General features: G+C 41.7%; 1 protein-coding gene across 2 annotated transcripts; it reads left to right on the forward strand.

Moving 5' to 3' along the window:
• Positions 1 to 601: 601 nt before the first annotated feature.
• LOC115425420 (transducin-like enhancer protein 1) lies at positions 602 to 20,926 on the forward strand. 2 transcript variants are annotated; one of them, XM_030142977.1, is made up of 20 exons: positions 602 to 1,369; positions 1,727 to 1,827; positions 2,856 to 2,919; positions 3,778 to 3,822; positions 7,569 to 7,631; positions 7,757 to 7,861; positions 10,682 to 10,901; positions 11,240 to 11,256; positions 14,389 to 14,502; positions 14,638 to 14,691; positions 14,850 to 14,999; positions 15,099 to 15,237; positions 15,616 to 15,815; positions 16,627 to 16,703; positions 17,010 to 17,259; positions 17,421 to 17,668; positions 17,987 to 18,134; positions 18,255 to 18,405; positions 18,529 to 18,605; positions 18,945 to 20,926. In XM_030142977.1, exons 1-20 carry the CDS (start codon positions 1,346 to 1,348, stop codon positions 19,050 to 19,052), a joined length of 2,355 nt encoding a protein of 784 aa, XP_029998837.1. In that variant the 5' UTR covers positions 602 to 1,345; the 3' UTR covers positions 19,053 to 20,926. The 2 variants fall into 2 exon arrangements, with proteins under 2 accessions (XP_029998837.1, XP_029998838.1); XM_030142978.1 differs by having other exon boundaries at positions 7,757 to 7,831.
• The last annotated feature ends 440 nt before the right edge of the window (positions 20,927 to 21,366 follow it).

The following is a 21,366-nucleotide window of genomic DNA, read 5'->3' on the forward strand; positions in this document are numbered from 1 at the left end:
AGATTTTTTAAAAGAAGTGGGATACATAAGTGAGTGTAAATAGGCCCACTCTATTAAATAAATGTGCACAGTGTATATTATTACATAGAGAGAAGAGGAAGGCAGAGAGATTTGAGTTGATTTGCCATGACACTTGTTAGGAAGGTTCACAGCAGCTACCAAGAAAGGCAGTATTTGTGCTCTTGTCTGCGTGTGCGTCTCAGTGTATGTGTGATTCATCTACGTGCGCGCTCCAGTCTGTGTGTGCGTGCGTGCGTGCCTTCCATGCACGCGCTCGTCTTCAAACCTCTCTCCAAGCTGAGCCCCACGTTACTTTGATTGACATCTCAGACTCGCCTTCACACACCGCACAGCCCGCTCCGCGCGCCTCTGGAATGGCAGCTACCGACGGACGTGTCGATTGGCCAGAATCCCCGTAACTCAACGAGGTCAACCGGCTCGGGGCGCTTTTCCGGGTGACTATTGGTCAGACGTCTAATCTACATCGTTATACCCACGTGGAGCAACGGCTGTGATTGGACCCGAGCCGTTTTGGGGGCCGGGCTTCAGTTTCGGTTAGATGGGGAGCGTGAAACCGCGTGAGAAAGTTGCCATTGAGGTAAAGCAGAGCTGGACGGTGGACCGCTGCTGCCGCTGTGGGAGTTGTTGTTATCAAGCAACGTCTTTCTTTTTTGTGCTTTTTTTTTTCTTTCAACGAAATTTTTTGGAAGCGGGTTTGCTATACAGAGCCGGCAGGGAAGTAAATATTTTTGTTTTTATTGGTTCAACCGCCAACTAGCACAGCGAGTCAAGTGGGAACTCTTCAGTGCAATTAACTCGTGTGGATTTGTTTGTGATGCTCTGACTGAGAGCCGACAGTTTGTGGGTGTCTCTGGAGGGTCCGCTGGCTTGAATTTCTTCTTGTTTGTTTGTTTGGCTGTCTCTCTACTCGGAATAAATCGGATTCTACACAAAACAAACGCCGGAGTGATTGAGGTGGCTCCAGGCTTTTTCATTCCTCACCTGGTTCGTACCCTCCTCTGTCTCTTCTCCCCCCCCCCCCCACCTCCAGCTAATGAGCCGTTTCCCGTGTTTTTCCGGTTGATTTACGGCCGCTACTGCCGGTCGAGCGGAGGAAGAGACAACGACCTGAAGAAAGCGAAGGACGGAGTAGTGGAGTAGTGCGGAGAGGAGCGGGGGATTCACGGTAGTCGCTCGTTGAACTCGGTCAGTTTTGTTTGAAATTAACAACGGTTGGTGCTCGTGCTCACGGCGGATGGATCCGTGAGCGTCCCACGTCTATAACTGTGCCCTATTTTCACCCACCGAAGCGGGCTTTTAAGAAGGAAGCAAGCCCATCCTCACAATGTTTCCCCAGGGGCGACACCCGGTAAGACTGCCTAAACAGTTCATATTCACCTGGTTGTAACCGGTCACTGGCGGAGGTTTCTATTACCTCTTTGTCTGTCTGACCCGCCTCTTATTGTTTTAAACTTCTTACACCCTTCACGCTAACTATGTTTACATCCGCTTTTTCTGCCTGATAATTGGACTCATTCGCCCTCAGCAAGAGTGCGCTTTATAATGTTTGTTTAATACTGGCTAATAATTAAAAGTTGTTGACATTACATGTGAGCCCGGAGTCAAACAGAAAATCAGATGTACATAATGAGGGACTATGATTTTAATAACACTCTACTCTCTATCTGTGTGTGTGTGTGTGTGTGTGTGTGTGTGTGTGTGTCAGACGCCCCACCAGGCTCCAGGCCAGCCCTTCAAGTTCACCATCCCAGAGTCACTGGACCGCATCAAGGAGGAGTTCCAGTTCCTTCAGGCACAGTACCACAGGTGGATAATGCAAACACACATGTCTTTATAGGCAGTGTGATTTTCTCATTGTCATCTACCCTCTGACACGATACAAACCTCACCCTAACCACAATCATTCCCCTACCATAATGAACAAAACCCCAACCCTGGCCTCAGTCTAACCCATAAACCTGGATTAGGCACATACACATACAGCAGACCCAGGCAGTGTTTTAGTCTTACACTGACTGCGGTAGGTCTAAGTCTCGGTGATGGGTGAGAGCCAGAGGGTGGCGTGTGGGCTCAGGGTTTCATAAATCACTCCGTATTTTCCCTTGTGTGTCAGTGTGTAGCTGTGCATTCGGATAAAGCGTGCCTTAGTGTGTACAGTTGCTAGTTTTTGCTTTTTCAGTATGTGTGTAAGTGTATTTATGCGTTCTTGGTTGTGCAGCAGGTGAAACCTGCAAATGTACTTTACAAAATTGGCTCTTTTGCTTATAGTTACCATCTTGACCTACACTACCATACACAAGTGAGGTTAAACCAATCACTTCACTGCTGACAGACATGCAACCACCACGAGTCACATCTCTGGCTCTTTTTAAAACTAGTTCCACCGCTTCTCTTTGTCCTTACATTTGTGGATGCTTTAATTTAGTGACTAAAAAGACACAGGGATGAGGTGTAAACTCAGGTACTCTACAGTCGCTAATTTAGTTACTAAAGGAAAACAGCTGGAAGATCAATGCATTGCCTTGTTAGTATTCCCTCTTTTATTTCTTAGTTTGTCTAGAGTTTTACAGATAAAATATTTGTCTCTGGGGTTCCATACATCACTGTCAGATGTCTTTTAATGACCAAAATACTATATAATATTAATTTCTCTTTAATGAAAGCAGTTTGTTCTGTAAAACTAGTGTCAACTCTAAATTTAGTCAAGGTTTTATATAAAGTTTCAAAACCTAGGTGGTTGATGTTGATGAGACTGGATTCAAAGACTGAATTGTAAATTCAACAAAATTCATATTGTTTTTTGACCTAAATTTGTGAGCTGCTGTGTTTTTCAGTCTGAAGCTTGAGTGTGAGAAGCTGGCCAGTGAAAAGACGGAGATGCAGAGACACTATGTAATGGTAAGAACTACGTGACACTCCATTCATTTGGTCCACTACAACCTATCACATCACACAGTGTGGATTCTGCCACCTTTGATGTTGACCTTGAGGAAAATTCTGTGATCCCACCAATTCATTGTACTCTTGAACTGCTTATGAACACACTTTTGATTTTTCAGGTTTGAGCATTTACCAAATACTTGATCATTACCTTAACAAAGACATGAAAGTTAACACCTGTGTTTATTGTGCTCACTTGTACAGTTCCTTTTCTCATACATGCTAATGAAGATGATTAGAGTGTCAGATTAGACTGTGTAATGACTTTTCAATTTGTGAATAGGCTGATTTTTCTTTCTGATTACACTGAGCTCTATCATTTCAGGGAGCCAAACCTTTTCCTATGTAGGGCGGGTGTATGTGTAAATCTGTGATTGAGTGATAGAAAGTACGTTTTTTACATACCTAAGCAACACAATGGGATGCACAAATGAATAATAAAATGTGAATCATTTGTAGTGCGCACACGTACTATAAAGTCAAATTTACAATATACACAGTATTTAAGAACTCATAGACTTATTTTATAGTAAGTTATTTCACCTACAACCTAATTAAGGGAGGAAACAAGGGAGGCTTAATGAGTCAAAATTGGTCTTCTTCACACGATTTAGGGAAATGCAGAGATTTCTTGGCTTTCATGAGTATTTACAGCATGATGTGAACAGATGTGATGCTGTATTAAATACAATTCTACAAATACCGTATTATTTTTAAAATAAAATGCCCCACTTTTTGTGGTTAAGATTTTGTTTTTAAATTTTATGTCAGAAATCCTTTCACACATCTAATCATCTGACTTTGTGTCCTCCTCAGTACTATGAAATGTCTTATGGCCTCAACATTGAAATGCACAAACAGGTATGGAATGTTGTCTGTCTCTAGTATACCCTTTGTGTTTGTCTGTTTGTCTCTCTCTTCCTCTGATACTTTCCCTCCCACCCTCTCCCAGCAAGCTTTTGATGTATTTGGTGTGTGTGCCTGTTGACGTGTCCTTGCGTGTGCACAAATGCATTTGTGTGTTCATTCATTTATGTGTGTCTTTTACTGTATGCCTGTGTGTGCATGTGTGTTTATTCGTGATCGATGGGGCTCTGTCTCCATTTCCCCAGTTAGGGCCGGCCGGCTGAGCCCAGAGGCAGGATGAATGGTTCAGTAGATTGATTGGTGCTGTCTAGGGGAGCGGCCTGCTTTATTACATTAGAGGGGCAGGGCTGGGGAGGGCAGAGGAATCGATCACAATGAGGCCGGCAGAGGAGAGACAGGAGAGCTCCCCCTTTTAGAAGCAGGAAGACACACACATACACACACAGTTACTTGAGTAAGATGGTTGCACAAGTGTGCAAACACAATATATGGGATAACAAGGACACTTACCTATTGTAATGTGCACACTCAACATGCAGAATGGTAAAGACACTTATGTCCGACAATATGAGATTATACATATGCACATGACCACAGGGGCAACTGAGAACACGCAAAGTAATTTATGCATAAATGTAATGAGTAAACATGTTCATGCATGAATAAATACACAGATGTGCTGAGGGTAAACACACATTTACAGTGCACGCACAGATGAGGGGGAAACTTTCACACTTTCTTATATGCACACCAACACAAGTTTCCCCACATGAGTAGTGCAGGGCTTAGAGCGTTTACCAGTAATTACCGCAGCTATCGACCAGTTGGACCAGAGGAAATTGGAGGTGGATTGGCCTGGCTGCTTCACTGAGGGGTGGGGATGCTTCTCTGCCTCTCACACTCCTTCCCATTATTTTTTTCTGTAACTTCACTAGCTCTCTTTCTTCCTTTACCCTTGTGTTGTTCTCCTTTTTATATCCTCAGCTCTTTCCCATTCTTTCCTCTTTCTTATTCTCTATTTACAATTATAGGATCTCTCTCCTTGCTTTTGCCCCCACCCCTTCTACCTTTTTTTTCTCCTTTCTCTTGGTTCCTCTTTCATTTTATGTCCATGTGAAGCTACTGTTCTTTCATTGTAAGGGAGATGCATCTCTTCCTATTGTATACACGCGCGCGCGCGCACACACACACACACACACACACACACTAAAGCTCCAGGGGAGGTCATTAGCTTGGGGCTGCAGTTGTCAGAGCAACAAGCTTCTGTAGGCGGGGGGTACGGGGGATGCAGACTAACAACCCACCTCCTGCTGGGGATGTTCAGATGTGTGTGTACGTACTGTGGCAATAATTCTCCAATTATATGTGTAATGGGAAGCCTGTTCACTGTGAGCTCTCTGTTTCACTTTTCTTTACTTGGTTTTTCAATTAAATGAAAATCATTATGCAAATGTACACCAATTGTCAAATAATTCCTTCATGAGCTGAGGGAGGAAACAGTATGAAGTATTTTACAATTTAGACATGAAGTTGCACACTTCCAACTGTTCCTATGTCATGATTTGTAATGATAACTCATGTAGGGGATGTTGGCATCAAGCTTTTACATTCCTCTCCTTACCTGTTTGATCCGTGATCCTTGTTAATTTTGTCAGTAAGCTTAGCTAAATTAACTAAGCTGACCTGATAGTAATTACCCTGAGTACTTAGATATTCTGTGTAGTAACCTTCATTCAGTGCTAATTATAGACTTACAACTCTGGATTCTCAGACTGGATATACAGGTATAGTCTTTATATAGGGCCTCCTATGCAATGGATAAATAAGGCATTATGAGATTTAGTTACAGAATGTAAGTCTGTCCCATGTCACTGCCTAGTCTGCAGGTTTCTATACAAACCTACAGAAAGTAATGTACCTGTTCACATAAGCAGTGTAAAGCAGGTGTGCAATTGTACATGTTAGGACTTCACATTGAAGAGATTGTATAATTCTATGTGTATATAACAAGGAACATAAGCTTTTCACATTATCAGATCTTATTAAATCGGTAGATTATCCTGTTGCATAGAGCGACCAGTTGTGATTAACCTATATAGGGTTTTCAAAGCTATTCATGTCAAAATGGCATTTAATCAGTAGGCAGGTTTATTGTTCAGTCTTAATGCAAACTTGACACAGTACAGTTATCTTTTCCATATTGGACCTTGCCAAAACCGAACCATTTCTCTATCTGGGGTAACATGATAAGCATTCTTTGGTATCAATTTGTTGTTTTCAGGGATTACCATTACTCAGGCTTGTTGTTGAGCAACAAAGCTCACACATGCAAGCATCTCCAGAGAAAGGCTGTATCATTGCTGTAACTACAGAGAATATCTGGTGCTGAAGTTTGACTGACAGTGAAGGAAGGTTTAATCTCAAATTTTTGTGTGTGTGTTGTAGTTTGTTTTAAAAAAAAGTACTCGGAGCTATTTGAAGTATCACACGGCAGTGCTCTTATTAGTTAATTACCTACAGTGTCAGTTATTTATAGTGTCAGTCAGCCACCCTGTTAACAGTCTTCTCAGTAGGGTTATTTGTAATTTGAGTCTTGCCAAGAGTGTCTCCTTTTAGTCACAGTCCAAATTATACTACAGGTAAACCTTTTAGTTGTTTAGTGTAAGACTATTTACACTACACTAGTACAAGGCTAGTACTTTATTTAGCTTCCTCAAGTACATAATTGGCTGAACTGTGGTTCATATGGTGTTTGAGGAGTTGATAGAGATAGAGAAAGTACTTTGACAAAGGAATGTGTCTTTAATATCACATCATTTCAACAGAGCTCTTGAAATGCTGACAGAGAGAAAATGGTCTCAAGCCTGAGTCAAATCTTTTGTGAAGACAAAGCAAATGTATATTTCTACCATAACTGTAAATGTGTTGAAAATACCCAGAATTAAATCGGAGGCATGGATAGAAAGCCTTGGTTACTTTGTGTGATGGGATACCAACTGCCTTTTTAAGCTCAATGATTATATCATGTGAATATGCCATATATTACTGTAACAGTGACTAGAATGGCAATCCTTAGGTGTTTGTTTTACTAAAATAGATAGCCTTTTGAAGGTTTTATGACCCTCTGCCAATGTATCTATTTTTGCGAGGATGTGTATGTGTGTCTGATGGACCATTACTACATTTCATGGCTCCTCCAATTCCCTCTTCACCCTGGCCGTCTTCGTATCAATTTAATTGGATGATATGTAATATGAGTGCCCTTATCTGATTTGATGCCACAGTGGGGGTATCTGGTTTCAGCCAATTGTAGCCACCTCCGGGGGTTGGGGGGCAGGCGGATGTGTTGGCATGGATACTGGGGGAGAGCAAATGAAGTTAGTCGCTGATGAGATTATGTTGAAGTGCTGATGGGAAGAGGAACAAGTACGAGGAGGATTGCGAGAGGAATAAAGAAATGGAACAGGCAAGACAGAAACTTGAGCTCACAGTGATAATTTGAGAGGAAAATCTCATTGTGAAAGTTGTATGTTTGTCATGCTGAAAATGGCACATGCTGTATTCATGAGACTGACTTGTGCGGTGTTCAGTGTGTGTTTTTTTTAACTTACTATGACTGTTGTGTGTACTTGTATTACTTTATTGGCAACCCCAAACAGCTGTCTTTTCTTAATGAATGTAATTATGTTATTAATAACAATTTATTATCTTATCTCTCTGTGTGCCTCTTCCTCCATCAGACTGAGATTGCCAAGAGACTAAATACCATCTGTGCACAAGTCATTCCCTTCCTCTCACAGGAGGTAACTATGTTTGACTTTGAGCTACATGCTGGCTTTTTCACCATTAATAAACTCTTGTTTTATGTGCTTTCTTCACTGTTAAATTGTGCCTTGTCCTCAGTAACACTGTTTGTGTCTGTTTGCAGCATCAGCAGCAGGTTGTCCAAGCTGTGGAACGAGCTAAACAGGTTACCATGGCAGAGCTCAATGCTGTCATCGGGGTACGTGGACTGCCAGGTCTTCCACCTACAGTGTGTATTCCTCTACTTCCTCTTTATGTGTATGAATTGTCCTTACATGTGTATGTTTGTATGTGTAGCCTTAAAAAATAAATGTCATACTGCACATATTCAAAGGCAACAGTAAGATAAACCTCATATATTTTCTTCCATGAATAGCGTAATTTTTATATCTAAGCAGTAGTTTTGTTCCATAAAATTTCAAGCTAAGAGATGTGAAAAGTCATGAAAAAGACAAATAAAAATCCAAATATGTGCCTTTTAATAAATTGGTGTAGAGTGAATAATTGAGAATGGGGGTGTCATCAGAAGGTGGTAGTATAGATGATGCTGCACATGACTTCAATACATATAGAAAAAGCAGAATAAATTGGTTCATAATCAGACCACACTACCTGCTGCTACAACCAACTTTGCATTACTGCTTTATGAGAATATCTGGGAAGATATGGATCAGTTAGCTGATCAGTTACAAGAATTATGTTTGCTACATCAGAATTTATGCAAAGAAGTGTTTCCATTTTTTAAAAACACCTCAAGTGATGTTTAAAACCTTTTTCAGATAGAGAAAGTGTTTTTGGATTTTACCATTTTCATAAAGTGTTTCCAACTGTGCTTATAAAATACTATTGCAGTAGCACAGGGTATGTGTTGTCTGTTTGAGATAAATCATTTTGAACAAGGAGCAAAACTGAACAGTGTTTTCCCTGTATGGTGTTGTGCATCACCAATTATCTGGACTTGACTGAAAAAAGCACTGGAATGATAAATGGGGCACGGGAGAAAGAAGTTGGAAGAAGATGGCTAAAGCCTCAAAATGCTGGTAGTAGTGACTCTTAATGGGATGGGAGTGTGTTGAAAATGCCAAACTTTATAGGACCAATGGGAGCTTGACTGTGGGGCAGTGAGGCCATGGGCTTGAGTTTAAGGAGAATGTGGAAAAGGGGTGGAGGTGAGAGGGTTGGCTTAGCATAGATTAGTCTTGATGGGTAGTATAGCTGGAGTGTATGGTGTGCTTGTTAGTTGGCGCAACTGATGGAGGTCTGTGTAATGGGGGAGCGGTAGATTTGGCAGTTGCTGTTTGAGTTTTAATTGCAGGATTCCAGTGTTTGTAAAAGGGGTGTGGGGTGGGGGTGGGGGGGTCAAAGCATTGCCCTTACACTCCCCTCTTCCCCTTTTCTGCCGTCTCCCACGCCAGCCTGTCATTCACCCCGTTTGTGAGTTAAATGAGTGTAATGAAGCATGTTACCCCCACCTCTGCTCACACACACACACATACACACACACTCACACTCATGCACACACACCAGCTCACACAACATCCCATGACAAACCAGGCTCCCTTTTCGTACATCAATACTTCCCCTCCATTTACTCCCATCAGGGGTCCTGTTTGTGTGCCTGTGCATGTGTGTTTTTGCATCTGTTTGTGTGTGCATCTGTGTGTAGCAGAGCATGCATTTCTCTTATCCTCAGAAAACAACAGGCAGTGTTAGGATGGTTGAGTGAGGGTCTGTGCGTCTGCCTTGTTTATCTAGACTCTGTGTACGCATGTTAGTGTGATCAAGTGTGACGTGTGGGTGGGTTTATGTTTGATTGCTTGGCAAGCGAGCCAACCTGGGAGTGTGTGAGTTTGTATGTTTGTGTGCATTAACAGGAATGGGGGGGCTTCAGGTTAAAAGACTATTTTGTTGTTTTGCTTTCATTCATTGGGACAGGATGCAGCGAATGAGGGATAGATTGAGAGGAGAGGAGAAGGCGGGGCTCAGGAGTGGGGGGAGTGGGTTAGTCAATTAGGTGAGATAAAAGTCGGTTTGACCTTCAGCACTCCTTCCACCCCTGCCGAGTCGCCTCCTGTGCCCCTCCTTCTCCTCTAATCTCCCTCCTTCCACCTCCCCTCCCTGCGGCGAATCAGTGAGCTTGGATTCCCGCGGCTACTGTCTGAGGAGGCAATAATGATGTTTTGGAACACAAAGACATTTCACGCTCAGACGAGCGCCTGATTTGGTGTGAAAGAGAGAGCAGGGCTGCTAGCCAAACTCCCTCTCTCTCCTACTCTCTTTCTCTGACCTCTTCTCTCCTCCTCTCTTCTCCTCTCTCCTCAGCCGCCTCACTCCCTCACAAGACCTGACAGTGCAGGCAGCAGCTGGGGCTCTCAGCCCTCACCCCCACACCCCCCACTCCTCACTCATTCCTCCTTTTCCTCCCTGCCTCCCTCCCCCTCTTGTCCCACCACATCCTCAGGCTCTGGGCTGTGATCCCAGCTGTCAGTATTGTTCAGTGTTTGACCCCAGAGGGAGAAGGGTGTATGTGTGTGTTGGTCTGTGAGGTAGTGTGTAAGGGAAGAGGATGTGTTCACTGCCTTACAGAATGCAGCAGCCAGTTTATGTGGCGTAAAGTCAGAAGGAATTGCTCCATCTGTGGAAGATTTCCATAGGGTCACAAAATCTCTGTTGATCAAGCTACAAAGTGTTATTGATTTTTACCCACTGATGACTGATTTTCATTGAGTAATCCATGAATTTTTACCCATATGTGGATGATTAAATCTACGAAGCTTTGTAGTTTAAAACATTTGGTAGTGAATAACTACTTGATCAGCCTTGCATGATCTACCTGGTTCATAGTAACCCCAGCCTGTGTGGGGGTTGAACTGAAATGCAGTATTTCATACAGTGTCAAATTACCAAACAAACTTGAAACATATTACCTGCTATAGGTTGAAACATCAAAAAGATGTCTTACATTTGTCGTGTGGAACTACCAGTCCAGTCTTCTTCTGTCAGCTGATCTAACCACCCCCTTCTTTTGTCCCATCTTTCTTTCTTACAGCAACAACATCTATCCCATAACCATGGTGGTGCCCCTGTGCCCCTCACACCCCACCCTGCAGGCCTACATCCCTCTCAGCTGAGTGGTTCAGCCGGTCTCTTGGCTCTGTCAGGAGCTCTTGGTGCTGTACCTCCTCATCTGGCAGGAAAAGACAGTGGTGATAAGAAGCCTCACCTGTCTGGGCCAGATTCACACCCTGCAGGACCTGAGCACCTGAGAGGTGAACAGACACACCCTTGAGCACAAGACATCAACTGGAAGTAGAAAAATCTGGCAGCTTGAAACTATAGCACCTACTAATGTCTGACACACATGGCTTTCACTAAAGCCAGCATCTTTAGCAGACTTAAAACTGTGAAAAATGTGAATTTATTACTTTAAAATAGGGGCAAATGTTAAATTGGGAGTTTCATGTGACAATCTTGACTTCTTAATTATTAATCTAACAAATTGTGCAGGATACAACTAACTCATTTCCCTTGGTTGCTTTTGTTTTTCTTCACTGCTCTGCTGAACCATATAACCTGAACTTCATATACACATTTTGAATGGCAAAAGAGCGAGAGCCTGGAACAGTAAGTATTTCCTCTTTCTAAGACTGCAGCAGTGTGTAATGTGCTGACAAACACTGTTTATTTTCTTGCCTGTCTCAAGGGGATAATTTTAGCTGAAATTATGAGTACAGAATGAGTAATCTTTGGGCCTCAAAGTCAGGTCCTAAACAGATGTAATGAAATGAACTGAACTACATTCAATTTAATAACAGCTCTTCTATTCACTGACACCAGGAATTGTTTGTAAAATTCAAAAATACCTAAAGACCAAAGTGAAAATTCAAGCCTTTTTTTTTTACTTTTGATGTAGACATGGTCATATTAGTCCAATGAGTCAGTTACTGTATTTCACATGCATTAGTCTTGTATTTTAAGTGTAGCTTCTAAAGTCTCAGTGTACACAGAGACTTGCAGGCATACTCTTATCTAAGGCTGAGCGATTTTATCGATTCTGCAATATAAATCGATATTTTGTTTCCCCAGAAAGTATCGATTTTCAGCCGCGAGTATCGATATATTAAGCCCCATTCAAATCCCCCGTGTTCTGTCTGACACTCTTCCTGCCGCCCATTTCCCCTGTTCACTTTGCAGGAAGAGCGATTTGGTCAGCCAGCCGCTACTGTCGCTGTAGAACATTTCTAGCAAGTTACCGTCTAGATACTCTCTTTACACAGACTTTCTCTTCCTGTTTACGCAGTCAGACCTAAGAGATTCAGGAGAATGGCGGCGAATATAAATCCAGCACCTTCATACTTAAAAGCAGATGTGTGAGCACTTCAGGTTTAAAAAGAAGGAAAGCGAGATGTGCATGTCCGCTCCAAGTCTTTGTCTGTTATTACAAATCCTCCTTCCTTATCCCATTTTTCTTTAATGTATTTGGTGGAAGGATTATTAAGATTTGAAACATTCTTATAAAGCTGTGATATAATCCCTCTTGGAAGTCCTGATTTGTATACGTTTATAAAAAGTTTAATAAGGGGATTATAGATTCTGTACTTTTCAAAGGCTTGGAAGCCACAGTTTGCACTGTTTCAATAAATCAAACAAATTTTCTAATCAGATCTTTGATTCATTTTGTCCAGCATTTGCAAGCTGTAGACTCTGTCCAGTCAGTCATATATTGTGTAATTGATCAATGCTTTCAGTTTTCAGTTCAGTTAATTCAATCCAAGTCAATGAAACACTCACAGGATGTCACCAAAATCTCTTTCCCTTTAAAGTCTTTCAGAAAATTATGTAAATGTATCGAATCACATCGTTGGCTGAATATCGTGATATATATCGAATCGTGAGCTGAATATTGTGTATCGTATCGTGAGATTAGTGTATCGCTACAGCCCTACTCTTGTCTAACGTTAAACTCTTACAATACGATCCAAGTAAAGCTAGAACAGCTGTTCATGAGACTATTCACTTTTCACTTTAATGGTGTTGCTGTTATATGTTCTTGGCTGGTGCACTGACATAATTTTCCTTCAGTGATCAATGAAGTTCTTTTCAACCTTTCATTATGCTTAAAATACAATGCTTTTTTTTTAGCCTTCATTTCACACCCAAACAGCTTTTAGCCTAAAACATGTACATTTCAGAGTTTTGGACTGTCAGTGAGTGTGTGTTTGTGTTGTCATGTGTGTTTGGGGATCTCTAGGGCTACAGCTTTGGCCTGCCTGTTCAGTTCTGCCCTAGATCCACTCTGAGCTGTTAGGGTTGCCTTTCTTTTCCAAATGAGCTTTTTAGCATGGTCACATGTGCACGCACCAGCACACAACCGTACGTGCACACATACATACACACATACTCTTTGAGCTCAGCCTGCATTGTTGTGCCTATTTAACACCTCAGTGAGCAGATTACCCCCTTCTCTCCCCTCGCACCTCCCCTGATCCCGCGCTTAAAGACTCATTGTGTTTAATATCACCACCACTGAGAAGGGAGGGCTTGGGAAAAGGTGGGGTGGTGTGGGGGTGAGAGAACAGCAGTCATATGACACTGAGCTTGTGTGTGTGTGAGTGAGTGTGAGACAGAGAAGGAGGGGGGACTATGCTAAAAGTGAACAGGGGAGGGACAGGGGGGAAATTGCTTATGTTTTGCGGGTCAGTGCTCCTGTGCTCAGCTCACTAAAACCTTTCAATACAGGGGGAGGAGAAGGGAGGGAGCGAAAGAGGGGAGGGTGTGAAGGAGGGGGGCCTTTGGCAGAATACAGATTTTCACCCCCCCCCCCCCCCCTCCACCCCTCTCTTTTCCTCCCTGGCCTCTTGTCACCCTTTCTTCTCCTCCACGCTCCCACACCCTCCCTTCATCCTTTCTGTCTTCGCTGTCTCATCCTCTCCCTTTCCCCTTTTTGCTCACCCCTCCTCCTCCTTAGCTATTCCTCCTTCATTTACCCTTTACCCCCCCACCCCCCAAAGCCCAAGTGCTCACTCCCCTGCTAGATGTGTGCACGTACATGTGTGTTTGTGTATGTTGGATGCACATTTCATTGACAGCCTGAGACTATAATGGACTCAACATGAAGCTTTAATCCATTAACAATAGGATCCGTTGGTCAGGAGGCCAAAGGGGGGCAGCTTTGTGTGTGTGTGTGTGTGTGTGTGTGTGTGTGTGCTTGCATGCATCTGTCTGTGTAGTCTTGGGACGCAGAGGGGCACTAGAGTGTTATGCAAGTAATATACATGGCTAGCCTGACACACACTTAATCGTACACACAGGCCTTCACAGTCAATTACACATCATATACACACACACACAAACACACACACAAACACACACTAACTGCAGCTAGTGCAGCTTGTCAGAGCCAGGAGAGGGAGCACCGATAGATTTTGAGAGCCACTTAATGTAATCATCAACTTCAGTGGCATGTGTTTGTGTGGCCGTAACTGGCTTTGGTCAAGTGAGAAAATTGCTTTCTGTTTAAGTGTTAGTGCTACTTAATTCATGCTTCTGTGCACTATTAACCTATTTGTGAGTGAGCTTCTGTTTTTATAACCTCCACACATAGCTCAATATAACTCTTGCAATTAGTGGTAGATAGATTGTGATCTCATGCAGGATAGATATGGCTTTATTTGTGCAATGTTGTGTCATCTTAAAAAAATCCTTTAGCCTTTTTTCTTCTAAAATGAATGCTTCTCTATTTGCTCTCTTCTGCAGAGTAACTCATTACTCCCAGAAAGTCTTAGGAACCCTGATAAACGACGCAATGGACCAGAGTTCTCAAATGATACAAAGAAACGCAAGGTGGATGACAAGGACTCTAGCCACTATGTAAGAACTACTTTTACCATCAAATTTTATTATCTATTAAATATTCATTGTATGTTCATGGTAGCAGTCTTTTTTGCAAATTAGAAAGGAAGATGTGAAAAATACCTGTTCATAAAAACTTGATCTCATTTGCAGGATAGTGATGGGGAGAAAAGTGATGATAATTTAGTGGTTGATGTCTCAAATGAGGTCAGTGTATTTACCTATTTAGTAACATTATTCCCTTTGAGTTTTTTTTTTTTTCTTATATGCATAAATGTTCACTGATGCAGGACTTTACACAAAAATTCTATTTTCTGAATAACAATTGTGGTACACAGGTATTAATGTTCTTTTCTGTCCACCAGGATCCAGCCTCCCCCCGTGGTACACCTCTTCCATCTCCAAGAGAGAATGGCCTTGACAAAGCACGTCTCCTCAAGAAAGATCCCTGTAGTCCAGCCTCCACTGCTTCATCAGCAAGCTCCTCCTCCTTGAAATCCAAAGAAATGGCAATGGTACAGATTTACAGTACTTTTAGTATAGTTTTTTTTTTAAAATCAAAAGTACCATTGTGTTTCTCATATGTTAACTGAATATGTCTTTTTTTATGACAGCGAGACAAGGCAGGCACACCTGGGTTAAAGTCAAGCACACCCACCCCGAGAGGTGATTCCACCCCTGGTCCAAGCTCTACACCTGGAATTAGACCCAGTCTATCAAAACCCCCTTCCATGGAGATACCCCACCCACCCAGTATGTACAGTATAATCATACCTACATATGTGCTCTTATGGTTTGTTATTTTCCAGTCATGTTTATAAAACACAATACTTGTAATGTTGTTGTAATATCTTGTGCCAATGGGCATTCAAGATTACATTATGGGGTCTAGGAGCTTTGGATAAGTAAGGGATGATGTACAGTGAACTGGTCATTATCACAAGATAAAGTCCAACAGTGCACGTTGTGGTTAATTTCACCGTAATGCCTATAATAATACAATATTGATAACAAATCTGTTTTTCTTACTTAACTTAATTGTGCATTACAGCCCGAGAGGAAGTTTTTAAGTTTATTATGAAGTCACTCTTTTATTTGCTGCTTCATGTCTGTCTGTTCTCACCTTTTCAGATGCAGGTTTACGGACTCCCTTGGCCGTGCCAGGCCCATATCCAGGGGCATTTGGTATGTTACCACATGCAGCAGGAATGAATGGGGAGCTGGCTGGTGCTGCTGGGGCTGCAGCCTATGCTGCTGGACTACACAACATGTCACCTCAGATGAGTGCTGCTGCAGCAGCTGCTGTGGCTGCATATGGTCGATCACCCATGGTGAGTTGAACATTTTGAGAAATGTTTCATTTCTAGTCCATCTATTTGTTATAGCACAGCATGTTGTAAAGTTGTTTGTACACTTTCAAAAAAAAGTATCTTTTTTTGTCATTTCAGACTTTATCCTCTATGTTTTTAATATAGTCATACCAGGAAGCTGATCCCATTATTACATACAGGACCCTTCCCAAGCATTTTCACTTAAGCAACATCTGGAAACCCCTATGTTAGCATTTTTTTAATGCTTTGCGTATTTGAAGTATTTTTTATCTGCATATTTACTTTGATGTTACATTTTCTATGGAAAAATTGGAATTCCACCCATGTGAGTCAGTGAAGTAAAAGATCAAGTCATGCTGTTGTTCAGTCACATTTAATCATTGTCAATAATTGCAAAGGTGTATTTCTCTTTTCTCTGTGAGTATTTATGTAGTTGGTATGCTACTGTGCATTACCTTCAATCACCTCATCACTCTTAGCTGTGTTTGCATAGCATTCATTACATTGTTTAAATAGGGTTTAGTAGACTCACAGCTGTGTCTGTCTGGGCAACACTTGATAGAGACCTAGGTTGTATTTGTGTGTGTTGCACTGAAGCGGAGTGCGAGTACTGACAGCTCTGCCTGTGTGTTTGCTGACTCTTCATCATTCAGATTCAGATGATGTGTGTGCTCGAGAGTGTCTGTTTGCTTTGTTCTCATGAGTGTTTGTGTTCTGTTCCGAAGGATACTATTGACCTGTGTGCTTTTGCCGATGCCCGTAGGTGCCTGTTAGCACTGTGCTCATAACGGGTCTGTGTTCTCTCTTCAAGGTTGGTTTTGATCCTCATCCTCACATGCGAGTTCCTGGAATGCCTCCTAGCCTCACAGGAATTCCTGGGGGTAAACCGTAAGTATATTTGAGACTGGTTGTTTATATCTTCCAATTTTAGCCCTCTTGCTCACTGTTCACTTTTTACCCTCGGCCTTCGCCGCAGGGTATTGTCATCAGTTCGTTGTCCGTCTGTCCATATGTGTACAAACTTTGGTGTGCACCAGTAGTTCTCAACTGGGGGGGCAGCAGATAGTCAATGATAAGGAAACCCTGGCGTGGACTGAAGGCCGAGGGTTTTCAAGTGCGGGCACGTTATGTTTTTGTATCCTGTCTTTTTCTCTGTCTTCATGTTTAACCTCCGGTCCTCCTTTGCTTTATCAGCGCTTACTCCTTTCATGTTGCGGCTGACGGACAGATGCAACCCGTGCCATTCCCGCCAGATGCTTTGGTGGGCCCAGGGATCCCTCGCCACGCCCGTCAGATCAACACTCTGAACCACGGAGAAGTCGTTTGTGCTGTTACCATCAGTAACCCAACCCGACATGTTTACACAGGAGGGAAGGGCTGTGTCAAGGTCTGGGACATTAGTCACCCAGGCAACAAGAGCCCCGTGTCACAGCTTGACTGTTTGGTGAGTAAGGTGATGGGGTTGGGGAGGCAGTGTTATGTTTTTATCTAAACTACTCTGACAGGCATTTCAGTCAGGTTGTAAGTTAAAAACTACAAACAGAATACACCTATATATGTTTGTTTTTCAAAACTGATATTAAAAATATCCTAATGTCTCATCAGAACCGAGACAACTACATCCGCTCGTGTCGTCTCCTCCCTGATGGTCGGACACTAATTGTGGGTGGTGAGGCGAGCACATTGTCAATCTGGGATTTGGCTACGCCCACTCCAAGGATTAAGGCAGAGTTAACATCATCAGCACCAGCATGCTACGCCTTAGCCATCAGCCCAGACTCCAAAGTCTGCTTCTCATGCTGCAGCGATGGAAACATTGCAGTTTGGGATTTACACAACCAAACGTTGGTCAGGTAAAAAAGATCATGTGTTTGCTTTTTTCTTTACTGCATTTTAAGGACTATTCTAATGTAAATAATTTGATTTGTTGCCCACACATAGTATGAACTTACTTAAACTCAATGAATGGGGGAGTTGGCAATGTTTTTTTTTTACCTCCGAAATTAATACAAGACAAGAGTTGATCACATTTTAAATACAGTCTTTTCCTCACTTGGGAAGTTTATGGTGCATAGTAACTGTATGGGCAAACTGGTACCTAGAGTATATTTGCTTAACCTCTTTTTATTTATTTAACTCAGAATATGTGTATTTGTCTCTGTATCCTGTAGGCAGTTCCAGGGCCACACAGATGGAGCCAGCTGTATTGACATTTCCAACGATGGCACCAAGCTGTGGACTGGAGGCCTGGATAACACTGTCCGCTCCTGGGATCTGAGAGAGGGACGGCAGCTGCAGCAGCATGACTTCACATCACAGGTACAGTGCACAGGTCAACTGATGTTTAAAAACTGTACAGCATTTAACACATTTGTGTTAAAATTGAATGGCAACAGCAAAATATAATACTATCAACGTTTATTTTCCTCTGTCCTGTAGATCTTCTCCCTGGGCTACTGCCCAACAGGAGAATGGCTTGCAGTGGGGATGGAGAGCAGCAATGTTGAGGTTCTTCATGTCACTAAACCTGACAAATACCAGCTTCATCTACATGAGAGCTGTGTACTGTCCCTGCAGTTTGCTTATTGTGGTAAGAAAATATTTACTTTGTAACCTTCTTTCAAACCCTTGTAGCCTCCAGCCATAAAGTTTCACTTTGTTATATTAATATATCAGTCTGTTGCTTACCTTGTGACTGTTTTTCTCCACCCAGGTAAATGGTTTGTGAGCACAGGAAAGGATAACCTACTGAATGCATGGAGAACACCATATGGAGCCAGTATATTCCAGGTTGGAACCGGCACATCCTTTATGATATTTAACTGTTAAAAGTTGCAGTTAGTTCTGTACTGAATAGTTTCTGTGGTCCTACATTGTGTACATAAGGTTTTGGAGGCATTAAAAATCTGTTAAGATCAGTCTTCAGTCTGGGAATACAGTGTTTGTCAGCTTCTGTCACAGTATTATCAAATCTGTCATTGCAGTCCATGTTCTTTGATGATGAGTCTGAAAGTATCAGAAGAAGATTTATAAATATTTTCTATAGCTTTTAAACTTTTTAAAATTTGTACCACTTCAGCCTATTTCCCTGACTCTCTTCTTATACCACACTTCTTTTTTTTCCTGCAGTCTAAGGAATCTTCTTCAGTGCTAAGCTGTGACATATCCGTGGATGACAAGTACATCGTCACTGGATCAGGGGACAAGAAGGCCACTGTTTATGAGGTCATCTATTAGAAATATGGAAAGAAAGGAATATACTTTCAGCATACCCGAAGTTTGTAGAAATAGAGCCAGAAATTGCAGCTAAAACCCGATGGCACATGGTTTTTCTGACATCATATTGAGGTGACACAAAGGACAGTGTGCATCGCTCCGTAACAGCTGAGGACAAAACGAAGCTGCTGGACATCAACGGAAGCAGAACCACGTGGATGTACATTTCCATTATGTTGCTCTACGTTAAGGCACTGAGATCAGTTTTAAGGACTAGACACTGACTGAACCAAAGGGCGTCTGCATTGTTTTCGCTGGGACTGGCTCTACCGAACACTGTACCGAACATCAGACTTGAACAAACTTCTTTCTGTGTCACTAACGGGGGCAAAGATCCTTGAATGAACACTCAAATTTAAGGGGTGAGAATGTAAAGAAGTTGCAGACAGAATAAGCTGAACAGAAATGCACAGAATAATAGAAATCCTATTGGAGGAGGAAACTGAAGATGGACGAACAGTTGACAGTGACAGCAGAACATGGTGGTTCATGTTTTGATTTCGCAGCTCGGACTCTTTGACCTTAGAACCTCAGCTTGCTGTTGTGATACCTACAATGTCTGACTAGTTTTTGTTGTCTTACAGTAAGTCCTACCCTTGATGAGTACATTGTAGTACTTACAAAATACCCATAAACTAATTGACGGTGTTAAATATACAGTACTACATTGAAATGATACCGATGGCCATGTTGAAATGTCTCGCATTGTGATATTGTCATGTCTGTGGTGGGTTACATTGATCATCAAGAGACATAAATTTTCCTAAAACATATTTTAAAGCACACTACATGAAGACAAAACAGCCTCTCAAACCAAATAATAAATATAGATATTTTAACAGGAAATCTGGAAATGCACATGGAATTATGAATCAACACTGAAGAAATATGACTTGACAGATGATACATTAATTCATGGAAACCTGAAAAAAATCATGAATTTGCATTGACCTTTACGTAACACACAGCCTGTGCTTTCCTATTATGTAAAACCTGTTTAGAACTTGTGATGCCTCAAAGATATTGACAGACCTTTTGGAGGGAAAACACGTCCTTGGTGTTTCATCAGCACCATATGTTTTGGTTTTCATGACTAGGATGAAAACCACCATAACTCAACTGTCCACAGCTGGAAACATTTCAGTGGCCCTTGGCTTTTTGATAATGAATCAGCTACACATTGTCTATATGGTGGTCTTGAGTTGTCTGTTATGGTTGTAATGATTCAATCCATTTCAGTTCCTTAAGGTGAAATCATTTGTTTACTGTATTTACTGTTTTAAACACAGCCGAACCATGCCTATATTTCCCACATGATGTCTTACTGGATGGATAATGACCTCAGAAATGGGGACCAACTATCCCGTGACAAAGATGCTCTTGACAAAACACTTGACCTTTTCTTTTTCTTCAAAACAATAATTGAAGCAGTGAAAATCACGAAAGCATCTTAAAACGTACGTGTTTTTAGGATATTGCAGTTCAAAAACAGTCTTACGAAATCAAAAATGCCATGTTGTCTTATTTTACAAGCAAGATGAAGTTATTTGCCAAGATCATCTTACAGTGGAGGGTAGTGAAAGTGCAGTCACATTTCAGCAGCGCAAGCATTGACCCTTGTGCTAACGTTTATGTTTTTTACTTTTGTTTGTTGGATGTTTGTAAAAATGTATATATGTCTTTTTTTCTTACAGGACATACTTTAGAAATAATGCTTTTGTACGTCTTTTACATGGAAAAGATGCGTCTAATCAGGAGAAATACTAAATGGTCTTAATGCTAGCTAATCTAAAATGATTGAAATGTCTAGACAATAAATGTGTTTTTTTTTGTAACTGCTGTGTCGTTTGACTTTGTGGGACGGACAGATCAGGACTGGGCTGTTAAATGGTTTTGGATTTGGGTAATTATGAATTTGTAGATTCAGTGTGTTACTGAGGATATACATGGACCCAGTCATGTGATTTTCCCCTGGTTCACTGGGCAGTGTAAACCATCATCATTTATAGAGGTGAAGTTTGTGAAAGGCAGTATTTACTATAACAATCAACCTACAGCAGTCACATCCTCTGATATACATTTCTCGCATTTTTTCCCACATTTATCACTTTAAAAGAGTGCATTGATGTGAGTGGTTCATAATTCTTTGTTACTCCTTAGACATTTACATACATGGGAAGGAAAATTAATGCCTATAATTTAAATGAATCTGTGGGATTGAGCAACCACTGTGCAATTTAAAAACTAAAAAAAATTAAATAAAGCCTCATTATTA

Source organism: Sphaeramia orbicularis, chromosome 9 (genome assembly GCF_902148855.1).
Source record: "Sphaeramia orbicularis chromosome 9, fSphaOr1.1, whole genome shotgun sequence".
In the NCBI taxonomy this organism is placed as follows: domain Eukaryota; kingdom Metazoa; phylum Chordata; class Actinopteri; order Kurtiformes; family Apogonidae; genus Sphaeramia; species Sphaeramia orbicularis.